The sequence below is a fragment of the Sporothrix brasiliensis genome (genome assembly GCF_000820605.1).
Source record: "Sporothrix brasiliensis 5110 chromosome Unknown Cont20, whole genome shotgun sequence".
Taxonomy (NCBI): domain Eukaryota; kingdom Fungi; phylum Ascomycota; class Sordariomycetes; order Ophiostomatales; family Ophiostomataceae; genus Sporothrix; species Sporothrix brasiliensis.
Genome location: NW_024467139.1, coordinates 2,322,007 through 2,340,518, shown reverse-complemented (window position 1 = coordinate 2,340,518; position 18,512 = coordinate 2,322,007). Strand labels below are relative to the sequence as shown.

At 51.4% G+C, this 18,512-nt stretch overlaps 4 protein-coding genes across 4 annotated transcripts; 3 read left to right on the top strand and 1 right to left on the bottom strand.

Moving 5' to 3' along the window:
- Positions 1–917: 917 nt before the first annotated feature.
- On the top strand, positions 918–3,040 carry SPBR_06805 (c6 zinc finger domain containing protein; the record flags this gene model as incomplete). Its single annotated transcript, XM_040765061.1, has 5 exons — positions 918–1,027; positions 1,119–1,418; positions 1,517–1,744; positions 1,815–1,851; positions 1,928–3,040. 5 exons carry the CDS (start codon positions 918–920, stop codon positions 3,038–3,040), a joined length of 1,788 nt encoding a protein of 595 aa, XP_040616627.1.
- A 3,186-nt stretch (positions 3,041–6,226) lies between these two features.
- On the bottom strand, positions 6,227–7,328 carry SPBR_08991 (uncharacterized protein; the record flags this gene model as incomplete). Its single annotated transcript, XM_040767117.1, has 2 exons — positions 6,227–6,922; positions 6,996–7,328. The coding sequence occupies 2 exons, from the start codon at positions 7,326–7,328 to the stop codon at positions 6,227–6,229; spliced, it is 1,029 nt and encodes a 342-aa protein (XP_040616626.1).
- Positions 7,329–12,533: 5,205 nt separating this feature from the next.
- SPBR_06806 (uncharacterized protein) lies at positions 12,534–14,654 on the top strand (the record flags this gene model as incomplete). Its single annotated transcript, XM_040765062.1, has 1 exon — positions 12,534–14,654. The coding sequence occupies one exon, from the start codon at positions 12,534–12,536 to the stop codon at positions 14,652–14,654; it is 2,121 nt and encodes a 706-aa protein (XP_040616625.1).
- A 2,405-nt stretch (positions 14,655–17,059) lies between these two features.
- SPBR_07865 (uncharacterized protein) lies at positions 17,060–17,683 on the top strand (the record flags this gene model as incomplete). Its single annotated transcript, XM_040766119.1, has 1 exon — positions 17,060–17,683. The coding sequence occupies one exon, from the start codon at positions 17,060–17,062 to the stop codon at positions 17,681–17,683; it is 624 nt and encodes a 207-aa protein (XP_040616624.1).
- Positions 17,684–18,512: the final 829 nt, after the last annotated feature.

Sequence of the window (18,512 nt, the reverse complement as noted above, 5' to 3'; positions counted from 1 at the left end):
TTTTGTTTGTGTGTGTTGTTACTGCATCCATTTCACCCGATTGCCCGACCTGCAGTCGACTCTCCGTTTTTTCTCTCCCGTTTTCCGCCGCATCCTGCAGCTGCAAAACGACAAGATCACACACCCTACACATCCTCTCCTGCTTGCTTGTTCATTTGCTTTCCCCGAACCGGAGAGTGACACACAGTCAGCCCTGTGTCTTCCGCCATCGAGCCTTGCAACATCAGACGCCAGGAACACGCTTTTTTTTTTTTTTTTTTTTTTTCCAAAACGAAACGGCCGGCAAATAGGGTCCTAGCTTACCTGCAGCCCGTCTTCGTTTTATTCCGTCGAAGCCTCGAAAGCCAGAGGGAACGTTTCCCGCGGAGTCTCCGGACATACCATTCAGATAGCGGGTCTTTTTCCTGCTGGTCTTGCTACTCGTTTTTTGCCCCTAGCTCGCAGCCATATGCCTCTGTCCCAAGCCCCTTCAAACGTCCCGCACTGTGCCTGCAAGTCACCGTTACCATCCTACATCTGTCTCTAAGTTGAAATATATTAAAGACGGCTCCATCTGCTAGCCTCCCACACTCGCTTTATAAACACACACACTCTCGCTCACAACACTCATATTTCCAACCACACCTCATCCTTTCTGCTATTTTGCAGTTTCTTCCACCTTTCTTTATTTCTCTTTATTTCACCCCACGCTCGCTACCACTTCACTTCTTGTTGACACAAAGGTCTTCAACCGTTCTTAATCCTTTTAAGTAAGTTGATCTTCCCATGTGTTTTTGTTTGTTCGCAGCACAACCACAACCTTAGCTGTCACTAACATTACATCCTTTACTCCCACAGCTCGTCACTCGCTTGATTTCGCTTCATACGCTTCCAGTTTTATTTTTATTTTTCACTTTAAACTTTCAAAGTTGTGAACAATGGCTGGCCCTGGTGGTGGTCCCCCTCGCCGCAGTCACACCAAGTCCCGCAAGGGCTGTGAGACTTGCAAACGTCGTCATATCCGATGCGATGAGACGTTCCCTCAATGGTAAGTCTACACACGTAAACTGTGCTGAGAGTCGTTTTATTTGTTTGTTTGGGGGTAGACGACGTCGTCATACTGACACCTTACTTCTTAGCCGCAACTGCACCAAGCATAAGATTCGGTGCCCGTACAACGACATCCCTGTTAGCGAGGACCGGTCGGTTTCTCCTGACCGTCCCGAGTTGATGTGGACGCCTGAGATCGAGGCCGATATTGCACGTTGGCAGCAGACTGGCATATTCCCCTTCCCGGCACTCAACATCTACCCGCAGCCAAACCCGCAATTTCTCTCCATCGAGAGCCTGCGCCTTATCTACCATGTTGCTTCCATCTGCCACCAGCTGAGGAGCATCGATGCCGATGGCTTCAGCATCTGGACTCGTCAGATTCCGACGTACGTGTGCTGATCCTTTGGATTCATTGGCTGGCTCATCCCGCGACCAGGGACGGGAACAGGGGACATGACCCCCACTAACACGACTTTTAATATAGAATCATCAGCATTGGTGCGACCAACGCCTATGTCATGCATGCCCTGCTCGCCTTCTCGGCCAGCCACATCACCTACCTCAACGAGTGTCCCATTGTTGGCATCATGGCCGACGAGCACCGTGGCATTGCCCTCAAGGGCCTCCAGGAGGCCATCAGCACCTTTTCTCGCGAGACTTCAGATGCCATCCTTGCGGCGTCGCTGGTTCTATCCTGGCAAGCCACCGACTGGTACGTGAAAGCATTTTCTTCCTCTCTCTTCTATGCTTGTAACACAGGCGACTGACCTTCATCTTTCTAGGCGGAGCTGGACCCAACTGATGCAGGGCACCCGCTCGGTAAGTTGTGCAACACACGTGCATTGTGTGGTGCGAAAACGAAAACAGACAAACTGACCCCTATCCCTCTTTCCAGGTCATCGAGGCCATGGACCTCTGGAAACATGAATCCCAGTTCGGAGACTTCATCGCTGAAAGCAGTACGTTTCCGACGGCCCCTGCGTCGCCTGTTCCCGACCACAAGCCCAGCCAGCCTCGCAAGGAGGACCTCGAGGTCTTCACGCGCACCATCCAGCAGCTTCAAAAGGTTGAGACCTTCCTCAAGCACAACAAGGAGGACTTCCAGGCCATCTCGCAGTTGATCACCTTTCTCAAGGGCGCTCGCAAGGAGAGCAACACTCCCGTCGCTCAGCAGTTTGCTCGCCTTCGGCCGCTGCGTGACTGGCTGTTCTGGACCCCCGTGCGCTTCTTCCAAAATGCCGGTACCTCGCCCAGCAGCCTCATCAGCGTTGCCCACCTGTACACAGTTGCCCTGGTCATGGAGCGGCTCTTCCCCGAGATTGGCGCTGCGTACTTTGGCAGCTTGTCCATTGGTCCCGTCGAAGAGATTGCTCGCCGCCTTTTCTCCATCAATGTCAACAGTGCCTACAAGGGCGACGTCCAGACTCCTCTGACGCTCATGGAGTTCTCTATTGACGTCGTGAGTGAGTTCCGGTCTCGCATGGGCTGGGTCAACCCGACCAGAACTCCGTCGTTCCCACAGTTCAACCCGCCTAACTTCTACCTGCACGACGCTGCTGTCACTTCAGCGGCTAACGGCTCTCTTACCATGCCGGCGACCACCGCCGGCCCCGTGGAGTACCACATGCCTTATGGTAGCGAGAATATCGTTGGAAACCCTTCGTTCAGCTACAGCGCGGACGACCTGTCCATGATGTCAGCGGACCCAGGCCCGAGCTCAGCCATCAACCCGCTCCAGCTGTCATCTCCCTACGCCCATCCGCAATACCTCAACATCCCCAGCCCCTCCTATGGCGGCTACAGCCCGGCATCCAGCACTTTTGGCGACTTTGGTGACCGCTCTTCCGTGGCCTACAGCGACACCGATGACTACAGCTCGTACGACATGACTTACGCTTCAAACAGCAGCCGCAGCGCGACTGGCGGCATTGATCACACCCAGATGATGGGAGGACCAAACAACTTTGGTGTCGGGTTCGTCTCTCCACTCCAAACTGTCTGGATCTAGTACATTTGTTCGTGAGTGTACTGGAGCGTTCCAACACCCCGGCCTTCTCCCCCGCCGGGGAAACAGACGAAGCACACAAACATCAAACTCCAAAGAGCAAAATTGGTTGACTCGTTCTCTTTTTGCTCTCGTCTCAGGATCCCATCATTGGCCTCGCGACCCGCGCAGTTTGCGCGTCCCTACTCTACGTACCCGGCCCCACCCGAAGTGCCTTCTTCTCTGCGCCTCATGTCTTCGGTGCCTTCTTCTTCTACGGCTCTTCCCACGATGACTATGGCCCAGCCTCGCTTTCACCATCATCATCGGCACAACCTGTCCACATCGTCTGCCCCCCCTTCAATCGCAGACAGTGGCAAGGGCAAAGGAAAGGAAGTCAAAGAAGAAGCCGTCTGAAGCGTCGCCCTCCTTCTCCTCCCCTGTACCCCCAGATAAGCCGAGCTTGGCTGGGTTGCCTCTTTTTTTTTTTCATTCTTTGATTGCATTTGCATTTCTGCCTTTACTTGCTTTTTCTGCTTTCGACATTTCTCTGCGTTCAACACCGTAATGAACGGTTCCAGCACTCATTTATACAATAATATATAACTAGACGGACTCGACTGGCAGCGCCGTCCAGCACCTACCGGATCTCACGACACTCCTTTATTACTATCATAATAACGATACACGCTCCTTCATCTTCATCGAATGATACCCACCATTAGACACTCCTTATCTTACGGATATTCGGGACGGATTACACAAAAGCCAACACTCATTTAAACGTTTTCAGACCAATGACGATAGTTTTCGGCATTACGCACGCTCCTTGCATCGTCATATGGAGATGAATTACGATACCCGGTTGCATAGCGAATTTGCTATTTTTAAAATGTATTGCGAGCTTTTTTTTTTTTGTTTTTTGTTTTGTATCGCACTGTCTCTTTTTCGTCTGGCATGTTTTGTCCATTTACCAGGGAACAAAATTAATTAGCGTTTTGGATGTATGTATATATATATATATACTTTTGTTGTACTGCATCGCGTTGGCGTTTCTTGTTCTTTTGGAATTTTCTTGCTTGGAATTTTAATGGTCCTGTTGCCCATCAATATTTTTGTTTGCTCGCCACCTATTTGCACTTTTGGATTTTTATGACTGGATCTGCGTTCTGTTCGGCTTCGACTGGAAAGAAAATAAGTCATTGTATGTGCCAGACGGAAGGGAAGGATATTATAATACACGCAATGATATTACTTTACGTATTCATTTTGTTTTTCTTCCTACGCTGAGCTCGTGGGCGGTGAGAACAAGTCGACAAACTGTTTAGTAGGCCCCTATATGGCTTTTGACATACTCTGAGCGATAACTCCTTGACTTGGGATCTGTACACAACAGTAGTTGTGGCAGCCTAAGGAGATGGATGGGCTTGTGCTGTTGTCCCCTGTATTACTTGGTTCAAAGTCCACCAGTCTACCGCCAAATAGAAATACTTGTCTTATGTGTCTTAGATTATTTGTGCCCTACAAGGCAGTCTCCTGCAAGTAGAAAGGAAGCGCAAGAGCAAAAGAGAAAAATAATGGCGCTGCTCACCATTGTGCTTCTTTCCTCCCATTCGGTGCCCTATCCTGTTTCATTAAGGCACACATCACAACCGCTGCCAACAGCAACGCTGATATGTCGACTGGGATGCTATTCAAGGAAATGCACGCCTGCACAAAATTAGTATTTGAGAAACAACTACATGAGGGGGGAAGGGGGGGGAGGCGGTGTTGCGTGAGTGGAGGAGCAAATAAAAAACTTGGGGAGCCAGTTGGTGATGGTCCGAGAATGCGAATAGGGGCTGGCTCGAGGAGGGGAGGTATCGCAACAAAGGACACCCACAATAGAAGGTACAAGTATGTCTGTATGTCTGCAATGCAAAATACCACTGGGAGGGCTAATGGTCCATTACAGAGGTGGAAAGTCAAAGAAACATATGGGAGGCCCCGCCTGGAAAGACTGAAAAAATAAAACCCTCGTATAGCCCAGACACGAATGGGAGGGCGAGGCGTAAGCGTTAACATATACGGCAACGGCATGGTTCACTTCAACCTACCGCTACAGACTACCCGGTTCCCTGGCTTGCCATCCAGCTTGTTTTCGCTGGCAAAAATTCAAAAGGAAACAGACTGGGTACAGAAATCAATGGGGCCCGCCCCTTTCCACGTGCAGGCGGACGTCGAGCAGACGACAGGAAGGGAGCCATGGTACCAAAAAAAAAACCGTGCATAGACTATTTCGACTCGGGAAAGGAGGATAAGAAGGAAGTGCATGATGGAGGGGGCGTGTGAGATGTCGGTTCGCGTCGAAAGGATAGTGGTGGGAACGGTTCATCAAGGAGATTGCGAGAAATATGGAACCGACATAGGACATACGTCGGATGGTTGATCCCTGCCCATATTTGTTATGATGGAACCAGCAGTGACATACCAACGAAAAGTACACACGAAGAAGTAGACTGTATTCAGAGAGGGGCCTAGCATGCTCCGACGGCCAAGTGTTTGTGTGGACGGTAGACAGATCGCTTGTGTACTTCATTATTGAGTACAGAGACCCTAGGGGCTAGGAAAGGACAAAGCAATGAAAGGAAGCGCCAGGAGAAAGGCTCAAAACCTCGTATTTCAAAACGAAAGTAAAATTAAATTTCTGAAAAGATGCTACCTGCCTAGTCTTGCCGTGCTTAGAAACAGATACAACTATACATACGCATAAAATGCCCACAGCGGAAGGTATCGAAGCGATTGGTACATATATATGCCTGACGTAAATACCTACCCATGGCCCCCTGAGCTCGTTTCCCGTAGAGCCTCAGAAGGGCAACGGTGCCTGGAGTACTGTGGAACTAAAAGCAATTTTCTACAGACACATTCTACTCGTGGATGGGATTGCAGAACTCCGCAGGTCAAGATCGTGGCTGGTCAACAGAATCACATTAGCCATGATAATGACCAAATGCTTGTTTGTGGACGGTGTCTCTTGCTGTATTCTAATCCTGATGTGTAAGTTATTCTGGGTTGCTGGTAGCTTTTGTTCTGCACCATTACCGTCCTCCATTGCGTTTGTTTATAGCGGCCCATATGGTGGTGGCAGCCAAGTATGGGACTCGGTTAGCCAAAACGCCATAAAGCCAAAATATAAAACAATAAAATACCTTGCGTCCGCCCCCGAGACTAAAAGTCGGGAATGGGCTTCCGCGAGAACCTCATCCCTCTTCCTCTGCTCCTGAGCCATCTCAATGAGCGGGACCCCGCAACAACATTTTGAAAGGCCTCCCGAATACTTCGGTGATGTGATTCCATCGCCTGCTCTTTGCCGTACGAGGCGTAACAAAGCAAATCCAGTGCATTAGACTTTTTAAGCGAAGTCGTCAAGCTCGAGGCTGGCGAAGGCCGCGGTATCGTCCCGCTGGGAATCTCGACGCATCCTGACAGCGCAAAGCGCAACTCCAGCTCTTTTGAGAACTTCTTGCCTTCTTCAGAGAGTTGAAACGGCTCCTGCTGTGTCTCCACAGCCTTGTTGGTTTCCGACAGCGTCTTCCGCTGGTTTGGCTGCTGATCCAGACAGGGCGAATCATTTGCAGGCACATTTCCTGGTGCTTTAGCGTCGCTCATTTGGTCTTCGGTAAGGTGTTCCGTTTCGCTCTTTTGAAGAACTTCAGGTCCAGAGGTGTTGTTAGACGATGGAACTATGAGTGCCTCGCGGGTGTCGCAGTCGGACGACGTGTCATGGTCGAGATCTTTAGAATCCTCGTCCAATTCAGGGTCAGTTTCGGTCGACGAGGGCTCGGTCCACAGTTTTGTACCAGATGAACAGGTTGTCCGGTTGGTGGACAAGGAGTCGGCAGAGTAAGCAGATAGAGATGGATGCTGTACATGTTAGCCGGGGTGTTTGCAGTACCTTGCGTAGTTCACAAACTCTTCAATGGTATCAATCACATACCATATTATGTCTGGCTAGGATGGCGTCAATGGTGCCAAGATCCCTCGAATTTCTTTCCTCGCTAAGATCCCACAAAGCTGAAGTAGACGGCGGCGGGGCGAAACCGGCACTGCCGTCCGTGTCCGGTGTTATCCCTAAGGTATCAACCGGCATGCGGCCCTTGATGGTTCGGCGGACTGAAAATATGCTGGACTTTTTCGAAAACAGTAGGTTTGTCATGGACCTTGTGCGGGTGACGTGCATCCTGCTCGCCGTCCGCGAGAGTGCAGATGCGAGTCCGCCGACCTGTCCTGTGTCATCATCGGAGGCTTTCTGGTTACTGCCACCGCGCATATCGCCCGGTACATCCAGTTGTGAAGTCTCCCCGAGCCTCTGGACCCATGTTCTCGGCACATGATCGTTTGTGAGAGGAATACAATATGTGCTGTCGGTCTGTATATAAGAACCGGGGCCTTCAGATGAGCCGTTGCCCTTCGTTGACTGTGAGTCGTGGCTACCAGAGGCGTCGTCAACTGATGACTGCGAGTTAACGCTTTGCTCAGCCTCATGCGACTTATGGCCTTGGGTGACACAGCCAGGCCGATTGTCAACCAACAGGTCTTGCAACGGCTGTCCATGTGACGCTTTCCCTTTCATTTTCCCCTGGTACCCTTGCAAGGGCTGTTCTAGAGAGTGCTGTTCTGGAAACGGCTCTGACGGAGACTGCGTCTGAGTCTGGTCAAAACAAGACGGTTCTGTGTTCCACTGACTAGAAATGCACACCGCCGGGCTGTCAGGCTCGATAAGTGAGTGCCGTGATCCAGGTATATGACTCATGGGTTCCTGTCTGCCTTTACCAGGCCGTCTGTGAGGCTTGTGTGATGGTGCTATTTTTGGCTGGCGTTCGGCTGAGGTCGGACTCGAGGGCTGGGAGCCGGAACTGCTTGACTCTTGAGGCGCTAGTGGTAACCAATCCCGATGTAGCGCATAGGTTCCTCGGCGCCAGGAAAGCATGGCCGCTCCCCGAGGTTGACGTGGTGTGTCGCACATGCCGACGTTCAAGTCCTCCTCCTCTTTGGCTGCGGCTTTCCTTTTCGTATCCCTAACTTTCCATGCCACTGTGTGGTGACGCAAATATCGCTGAGCTCGTTTTATGCCAAACCATGAGGCCTCGGAGCAGGATTGTGAAGAGTATTCCACGCAGGTGCGGTTTGGACACCCCATGTTGTTTGGATAGTCGTCACTCTTGTCAGGCATGGTCGGCATGGTTCTGAGAAAAATACTTTGATACGTGGGGGATGTAAAACAGTAGAAGCGTTGCAGTTGCACCTGGTCGATTTAGAAATAATAAAAGTACTTGATCCGCGTCAATGATGTGTTCGTCGCGGAAAAGGAGAGAAGGGTGCAATGGGGTGGAAGTGGATGGGGATGAGGAAAATCTTACATAGGCGCCGCATGGTGACAGACAAGCAGAAGTAAACAGAAAATAAGCTATCAGATATTTCAAAGGAAAGAGGTCACCCGCAATTCTCGGAAGGTGCATTCGTACATCATCCCTCTTTCCTTCCAATTTGAGACGTTGAAATACATGTCAAAAATCGGAAAAGGAAGGAGCGTCTTGATGCTGAGGATGAAGGAACGATGGGATGTGTGTATGAGAAGAACTCTTTCCTCGATGCTATGCCTGCTGCATTATATCACCTTTCATAACTCAGTCCAAGCTCGTGAAAGGAAGAAAAAAATCTAAAACTTAAATATATTCCCGTATAAACGACCGCTGTGCTAGCGTTATGCAACGCCTTGGACCACAACAACAGGACAATAAAAACGGACGATACAAAGTAGTACGAGGAAACGATGACCTTTTAAGGTGCTATTCATGATGAAAATAAGCTTATCTCGTTGCAACAGCCTTGCAGTTCACCTACGTATGGTCAATACCGACGAGGCTGAGGACTCTGAGTGGAGATTTGTGTATTTAAGGCAAATGGCTCCCAAGCCTCCCCAAAAAAGTTACCCAAAACATGCTCATTTATCTGACACCGTATCCTGCTATGTGTGCTACCTGCAGACTCTCTCTTCTTCGCCTCTATGGAGCAGCCGGAAGAGCCGCAGAGATATGATAGCTTACAGGGTGTTGTTGAGGGAATACGAGACAGCTGGCAAGGTATTTCCTGAAGGAAGACGAGGTATTTACGGCATCCGTCTTGTTTCTATAAGTACCCACTTGATGAGCGGTGTAGGCAATCTACACACGGTCGTACGGGAGTGTCCTATACCACTTGCGTGACTGTGCGTTGTACGTGTGCAGACTTCGTCTACAACCATGTACATTGCGTGGTGGTGATGGCTCAGGATGCGCCTGGCCGCCTTGGAGGGGTCTCGTAGTACCCGTTCTGGAAGGTTGGATTTTGGCCCGTATAAGTGGTATTTTCTAATCGGCAGGGGAAGCATCATTCAATTCAAAATTAGGTCTCGTTGGATCAGTATCTCCCGACAGCCGACATAATGCCAAGGCGTTAGGCCAGTCTCCTGCGTCCACCGTATTCTCATTACACATTGCCAAAACAACACGTGGTCGAATGACCACTCTCTTATTTTGGGGACCATATTGATGGAATTGCAGCATTATAGTGGTCGAGATAGTGGATGATAGATTTCTGTCTCCTACGTATGGGTGAGAGCCGGATATGGATAATGCTCGGCAAAGAGTGATGACAGGATGACCAAAAACAAAGGAACTGCGATACGGAGTAATTACACGGAAGAGGACAGCAAGGTCTTCAAGTTTTACTCGGTGTGCGACGGCTAGAGAATGGTGAGATGATGGGCTGAAGCCCCGATCCAACCAGATTTACATTGCAGTGGCTCAGTGGGTGTCTTTTTGAGGTGAATCTTATCTGATCCGCAGACAAGGATCTGAGAAAGAATGCCAAGAGCAGCCAAGCCGTATCCTTGCGCTCTTGCCAACGGCCGGAAAAACGAAAAACGAAAACGAAAAAAAGTGGGAGGGAGCCGAATAGGCCAGAGCCAATGACAACGATGAGACGCAATGGCTCAAGGCGAGTAGTGTATGCGAATAATTACGACTGCCTATGAGCCGGTCTGTCTTCATCCGAGACGGATAGAACATCTGTTGTGATACTCGCCGAGCGACTTGTCTGGCCCGCTTCAGCCAGGACCCAGATAGAGCTTGTTGGGCTTTGGATCAAGGGGTCTCTGATGGGGGCGCTCTCACGGAAGAGAGGGTGGAGTGTAGTTGGGCATTGCAACAAGATTTATCACTTTTACCTAAGAGTCGAAGCAGCTACGGAGTCAGACGCACTGATACGGAGGGCCACTTCACTACACTCGTAACGCACACCGAGTAAAATAAGGAAAGAAAGAAAGAAAGCAAATGAACAGGTGTCTCAGACGACGACGTCTCTTATTTTAAATGAGCAGGCCCATGCCGTGGGCCGCAGAGGAACACGAGGACGCAGTGCTGCGAAAAATCTAATCTCATCTGATAATCAATCACTGGAATGTGAGACACGCAGACGCTAGCTTTGTACTCCGTGCGTACTGTCCGGCAAACTCTGCACCCCGCACTGGCTGATGCCCACGAGTCCTCGCCTGCCAGAAATTAGTCCGTTGGACTGTCCTGCCTGTTGTCCTCGTCTGTCTTCCGTTCCTTATTCCCTGCCGAGGTCGGAGCGGGCGAGAGTCAAACTCGCGTATGTCGCCGCGACAGCAACACGTTACCTTAGAAAGGCACTACGAGACGACGAGCATCGGTGCGTCCATGACTAGCCATCTGCCGTCATTTCAACATTGGATATTGCAATTCGCCGTTTGGACCAAACACTGCCGCTCACGCAGCAAATGCGACGTTGATAGGTATATGCTAGCGTGACGAGGGATAAAAAGGAGGACAATTCAAAGACCTCGGAATAAAAAGAGCAAGAACACAGACGAAACTCAAAGAAAGAGCCGAGAGGTCAGCGAGATGGGCGAAGTGGGCTAGCATGACGATGCTGAGTGTGACTTTCGCTCTGTCCGTCTGGCGACCCGGTACCGTGGCCGGAGGACGCCACTTGGTGGCAATATTTCACCAATCCTCCCACCTCTTTCCAACTTTCTGCCAGCGTTTAATGCCTTGCGTGGGTGCCTTTTCCAGGAGTCCGCTCTGTCTTCCCGGCGATGCAGCCCCCACTAATGTTATCTGCGGAGTATATTCGTAAATACTGCTTGCCCTTTACGTCTCCTTTTATGCCCCGGCCGAACCTGTTTCCGACATTCAATTCATGGAGGAAACGACGACTCTTAAGTCTGCCGATATGGCACTACATGAGCCGGGACCTGACCCTTCACTGGTACTGGAAATTAGGCGGCGCATTTTATCGACTCTGGTTCCCCTCGTACTCGTGTGCTTTCGATCTATGGATCATCGGTTTTTTTGGGCATCTGACAACGATTGACCCACATGAAAATTAAAGAGGTACGATGGCGCCGTGACAATCAGCGTAATCAGATGGGGAAAAATGCCATGTACAAAAGCTATCAGATGCGACGCGCGCACAAAAGGGTCTCCATTCTCCACTGCCAACTAACTGACTCGTCCCTAAAATTTTAGTGCCGTCCACGTAAAAGCCTCAAAATCCACCCGAACCGAGGAGCAAATTTGGTGCGGGAAGGAGGGGACAAAGAGCATGCTCTAGGTGAGGAGAAACAGTTTGGCATACATCGTAGTTGGCAAACAGGCAGTTGGGTATCTTCCAAGTCGTTACTTTGAGGGGATAATCAGCAGGTACTACACCGTGCCCCGCACTGCCTGGACTCCTGCAACCGCGGTCCTATTGCTCCTTCCCCAGATGGCCTGACCATGGCCCACGGCCAAAATCGGAAGGAGCAGCCAAGAAGCCTTCCCAAATTTCTCCTAGCCACTCCTGTCTTCTTTCCATATCGGTCAGTCTTCAGTAAGAAACATGTAATTTCTGCGCCGTGTTCCGTCGGTCGCTGCTTCCAATCCAAAACTTCAACGCCATTTTAATTTAGTGGCCTCCTTCTCTCCTCCCTTTCTCGTTCTTTTCTCTCGTGTTCTACTATCGTTTCCCTTCCTTTCGAACTTCATTTCCATTTCCAATTGACCTCGTCCTGCAGATTGACACGAAAGCAGAAGCCTCTCCACAGTGGTGTCCTTTTTGTCAGGGCTTCCTAATCAATACCTCATTCATCCATACCCACCCGCTTCCGCTCGCTCGCGCAACGCTGGCTTGCTCGCGCATTCGCTGCGTCTTTCCCTCCCCTATTAAACCTCTTCTCCTCCAGAGCCTCCGTCCAACCTCGTCCTCGCCATGCATCCTTGTTTGTAAGACGGCATTCCATTCGTTTCCTCCTGATCTCCCGGCTCTGTCCTCCGCTCTCGACCTCCTTTCGCGGCCCCAGCGTTTCTACCTCGACGTCGCCTTCGCGGTGTCCTCTTCTCCCAACCGCCTTTCTCGCCTGGCTTGTCTCCTCTGTCTCCTCCGTCCAGGAATCTACTTGTCCGTCCGTGACCGTATAGCCATGACCGCAAATATGGCCCACTCTCGCCTCAGCGACATTTTTGCCGAGGAAGCCGCTGCTGCCGTGGCGGCTGCCGCCGCGACCGCCGCCGCTGCCAACAAGCACCTACCCGGCCCACTACGCGCTCCCTCCATAACTCCCTCTCTGACCTACTCTGAGTCTGGTGACGACCGTGACGAGTACGACGACCCACATCAGTCCTCGTCCGAAGACGAGACTTCTATAGCGACCCCACGCCGCCGGCGCGCTTCGACACGCCTCATTGCCCAGAACGCTGCCGACATCCAGCGGATTACCGGCGAGTCCAGTACCCAGTTGATCAATCGGTGCTGCGGTGGCGGTTGCTGTCTCAAGACTGGCGCCAAGGCCGAAGGCGTCGAGTATGAGACTGTCCTGCTTCCCGACAACGACGCTTTCCGCTCTCTGCAGCTGAAAATTGGTGACATCCCCACATCTCTCACTTCTGTCGCCGACATCCCCGAACAGACCGCATATATTCTGCCGCTCTCTGCACAGTCCACACCAACACCTGTTGCTGCTTCCTCTGAGACTTCTGTCGAAACGCCCCTGCCAGCAGCAACCGGGTTAGCACCAGAACAGGAGAAGTTGGAGTCTCCTGCTACTGAGACGCAGGCAAAGCCTACAGCAACTATCGACCACCCGCGTCTTGTTCCTACAGACTCGGCCATCTCCGTTGGCGAGGACAAGGGTGAACTTCGTAAGGACAAGGCTACCGAGCTCGTCCCTGAGGCCGAGCAGCAGCCGGTCGAGGTTCTCGACGGCATGCAGAAGCTGGCTATCGAGCCCGAGGTCGAAGAGATGCTTGACCTTGACACGACCATTCAGCCTCCCTTCTTCGTCCAGCCTCACCCTCCATACCACGTATACCCGGCACGCATTCATAACGCCCGCGAGCTGACCCGCCCTGGCGCAGAGAAGCGGACGTACCACTTCGACCTCGACGTTACCGATTACCCCGTCGAGAGCGATACGGAGTTCCGGGTCGGTGGCGCCATTGGTGTTTCTGCACCCAACGACACCAAGTTGGTGGACGAGCTTTTGGATCTGCTGATGGTTCCCCGCTTCCTTCGCGACAAGCCTGCCCTGCTGCGCACCACCAAGGGGCGCTGGCCAACGGTCTGGGGGGACGACAAGGCTCGTGAGCTGGTCACCACACGCCGCGACCTGCTGACCTGGTGCTCTGACGTTCAGTCCTACCCGCCAACCAAGGGACTCCTGCGCCTACTTGCTGAGTACGCCTCGGACGAGAACGAGAAGAAGGTGCTCCTGTTCCTCTGCTCGGCCGAGGGTCAGGGTGTCTTCTGCGACTTCCGTACCGGCCCGCACGTGTCTCTGCAGCAAATGCTGTACGCCTTCCCCAGTGCCAAGCCGCCATTGGACAAGCTGCTGTCCATTCTGCAGCCACAGATGCCGCGCTTCTATTCCCTTTCCAACGACCCGCACGAGTCCCTCGCCAAGGATGGCGACCGTACACGCCGTGTCATAGAAATTGCCGTCACCGTTCATGAGTCGAGTGATTGGCTCGCTGGCACGCGCACTGGCATTGGCTCCGGCTTCTTTGAGCGCCAGGCCATGAAGTTCCTCGAGGCGCGCCAGCGCGGCGAGGAGCCAGACCTTTACATCCCCATGTTCAAGGGTCTCATGGCCAACCCGCTTGCCAAGCAGTTCGTGCCCGATGGCCCCATGCTGTTGATTGGCGCTGGCGTCGGCATTGCGCCCTTCCGCGGCTTCGTGCAGCGCCGCCTCAAGACGGCCAACTGTGCCAACAAGGTCTGGGTGCTGCAGGGCGTTCGGGACTCACTAGTCGACGAGCTGTACAGTGGCGAGTGGGGTGTGCACGAGGATGAGGTCAAGCGCGTCGTCGAGAGCCGCCGCGGCACCGGCCGTTACGTCCAAGAAGAGGTGCGCCAGCAGGCCGACCTTGTCTGGCACGTCATCAACTCGGTCGACGGCCGCGTCTTTGTGTGTGGCAGCACCCGCGGCATGGGTGAGGGTGTTCATGAAGCACTCATTGACGTTGCCATGGAGAAGGGCAACCTCGGCCGTGAAGAGGCCGGCAAGTTCTGGGAGCTCAAGAAAGAGGCTGGACAATACACTGCCGAGACCTGGTAGATGTAGCCACCGCCATTGGCCCCTCTTCTTTTCTTCCCACGTCCCGCTTCTCATTTCCTACCCGCACCTTTCTACTTCTCCTGTTTATATTTTGAGTCTTCCATTTCTTATACATTTTGTTGAGCCGCCTGGCTTGCACGTCTTTGTTACATGGGTTTCTACCTGGGCCTTTTTTGTCATATTCCATCATTGTTGCGGGCTACTTTGGTGTTCATTTTGTTCCCTCGCTAAGAGGAGAAGCATGTTATGATTTTATTTCTTACGTCTTCACGTTTTACTTTCCTTCACCGTTTTTTCTCTTCGTATTTTTTACGTCTACTTTCTATACTATCATACTAGACTTGGGTCACACCACCCAAAAGCAACGAAAGATAAACATACAAGCCAAGGACACAATTGGCAGGCGTTTGGAATTAATGAGAGACAAAATTCAAAAAGTCTACGGAAACAATCATACCTATCGCACTCTGAACCGTGGCATGCTTTAGTGACTTTAGGATGTATCATTCCGAGTATGAATGGCTTGCCCTTATCAGTTGTGAGGCAGAACGTATTGCTTGGCGAGGACAAGGTCGAACCGAACACGTCTTTGACAGGCTGCACTGCTAATTGTTTGCAATCTTGAACAAAGTGTTTACGAAAGGGGTTTCTAATGGGTTCTGTGGTTCAAAGCACGCAATCAGCAAGCTTACGTGCGTGCGGGTTGCTTTTCTCGGTCCTTGAAAGAGAAAGACAGAACATTGCGAAAACCAACATTGGGCTTCGATAAAAGCTACGCAGCAATAAAGGTGGCGGCAAGATGGCTACTATGTTCACATTTGCATCCGTTATTCTACAACTCGTGATTTATTTACGTCGTGTCGTTTGGTCCTTCAGTGTTAAATTTTGCAACTTTTCTTCGCCCGTTTCGGACGAAACTTTTCTTAACTAAACGGAACTAAAATCCTGTTTTCCGCTGAATAATACGGCACCTGGACCGTCCATCGGAAATACAACATACAAATTTTTAGTCGGTTTGCAAATTTGGGGCCCTGATTGTCCCGATTGCCGAAAGAGTGCTGACGTCCCTGGTCTTTGTGCGACCGTAAGACTCGACCTTCGATGAGCTCCAACTACGTCGTACATCTCACGTTTTGCAAGGCTGACTGCGATGCTGCCTTTTTGTAGAAAACATGTCAACGATCGCGGCCCAATTATGCGCTTAATGGACTTGGAACAGTATTTGCTTTTCTATCAATCTTTTCGGAACCATTTAACCTCACCGAAAGTGCACGTGACCTTATTTCAAGGAGCGCAACTTTCACGGAATCACCTACACTCCCCGTATTTCCGGTTGTAATATGAGGCTTTGCGTGAATCCTTCTAGACATCTTATGACACCCCTCTCCTGGTGACATTCCGATCCTTGTATCGAGATGAACAGAAAAATGCCCAGTTAAACTCATGACGACTAACGGGGGGAAGGGGGAGGGAAAAAAACCCAGCAGCACTAACACAGATTCATCCGGCCGGTCTCCGTATGCCGTGCCGCCAAAACGCCAATTCGAACTATCCCGCGCTTCATCTACATAACAAAGAGGCGTACAGTATGACGAAGAATTAAGTAAGATTTTATTTTTAGGGGGCGATTGCCCTCACCAGAGCTACGATGTACACGTCTCCACCATACCTCCATCGGCCTTGCGAACCTGTCGATGGCGGGATGGGGCCGACTCTCGGTGTCTTCGCTATTCGCGATTTCGTAAAATTTCTATTTTCTCCGCCCGTTTTCTGCGATCCTTCCTCTGTATTGGTGATGTTATCTAAGCCAGGGCAGGCCAAGCTTCGCCGGTCCGTCGTACAGCCTGCTCGCACCTTCCACCGCTTTACGTCCGGGCACGCATTTGCCCCTTGGTGCCTTCCTGTTGCAGCAGTGGTTCCTTCCGTATATAAAAACCTTGACCGTAAAATATACCTCTTAGACAAAGGCCTTTAGTCCCAAGGAAAGAGCCGCTTAAGCGTGTACCTGCTCCTGTTTACCATTGTCCCGCCACTGTCCATCCTCCCCGTTTCTCGACCCTTCTGGCTTCATTCCTGCCCCCATTGTATTTCCGCTTCTTGTCAGCCAAGCTACACAAATACGCCCGCCCGTCTTCCCAATCCCCTTCCGTCTACCCCTCCCTTCCCATATTCTCTCAAAAAATACATATATTCCTATGAATACCGCCAGTTTCTTGCGGTTCGTTTCGCTTTCTTCGAAACCTGCTATTCTCAGACAACGTATTTCCAAAGCTGCATTGGCTTCCTTCTCTACAGCTTCTTCCTCCTCATCGTCTTCTCTCCTCTCGACCAGCCACAAGGCTCCCTCATCTCGAACCCCCACCTCTTTTCCTGCATTCTGCCTCTCACCGCCAACGTCTCGCACAATGGCATCCGTCTCCAAGCCCAATGCCGACACTCTGCTCGAGCTTATGAAGGGCCGTCGCAGCTACTACGCCCTCTCCAAGGACCTGCCAATCTCCAAGGACCGCATCCAGGAGATCATTCAGGAGGCTCTGCGCCAGACCCCCAGCAGCTTCAACTCCCAGTCCAACCGCGTTGTCGTCCTCTTTGGTGACGAGCACGACAAGTTCTGGGCCATCGTCTCTGACACCCTCAAGGCCATTGTCCCCGCTGACAACTGGGAGGCCACCGAGAAGCGCTTGTCCATGTTCAAGGCCGGCGCCGGCAGCATCCTCTTCTTTGAGGACAGCAGCGTCGTCGAGACCTTCCAGTCCAAGTTTGCCCTCTACGCCGACCGCTTCCCCATCTGGGCCGCGCAGTCCGTCGGCATGCTGCAGTTTGCCCTCTGGACCGCACTCGAGTCCGAGGGCCTGGGCGCCAACCTGCAGCACTACAACCCCATCGTGGACGAGAAGGTCGCCGAGACCTGGAAGATCCCGGCCACCTGGAAGCTCAACGCTCAACTTGTCTTTGGCGGCCGCGCCGGCGAGGCCGGCCCCAAGGACTACCTTCCCCTTGAGGAGCGCTACAGGGTCTACGGCGCGTAATTGTGCGTCCACGATGCCTGCAAACTTAATAAAAACCTGAACAAAAAAAAAAAAAATACAATCGAAGCGGTATAGATACAGCGTCTTTAGATCTTTCGTTTCGCTTTTACGTATGGTAGCATTCGCGGCGAGATACACCGACTGGCGAGCTGGAAACAAGCCGGCACCACGACGGAGGCTGGTTTCTTATTGCCTGTTCCTTTTTTTATATACAGCAATAGATGTCGAATTGATTTCATTCAAATACATTCCAAATATTGCAAGAAATGAAAATATTGTTAGGTCTCCTGGGCCTACAACGAGCCAATATTAATGGGAAATGAATCGCATAGACGGCGATTTAGCCTTGCCTAATAGTCTTGCGCCTTAGCCTTGTGTTATTGTATGTTTCGCATCGCTCATTTGTCGACGTACGTCGGCAAGCTGTCTTCGACTTACACGATCGTCTGATAGGCCCGTATGTTCGTCCGGCTGCATGTAGTAAGCAGCCCCGGGACGGATCGCCCTGTTAACAGCGGTACGTCGTAAGCACTAGTCGTATCTGCCGCACCCTCCAACTCAAGCTTCACGAATATGCATAAAAGGACATTGTAAAAGATGGAAAGTCAAGAAGAGGAATCATCATTAAGCTGTGCAAATAAAATGAAACAAAACAAATTAAAACAAAATATGTACTCCGTTGTGGTGTTGAACGTCTCGCTGGTGTTGAAATGTAACCGTGTTATTTCTTCTCCCATTATGTACTCCCATGCACATTAGTAATTTTTATATGCTTGTTATGGCTGGTTCATATGTTTTGCTTCTCCTCTCCCACTCACTGCACCGTACT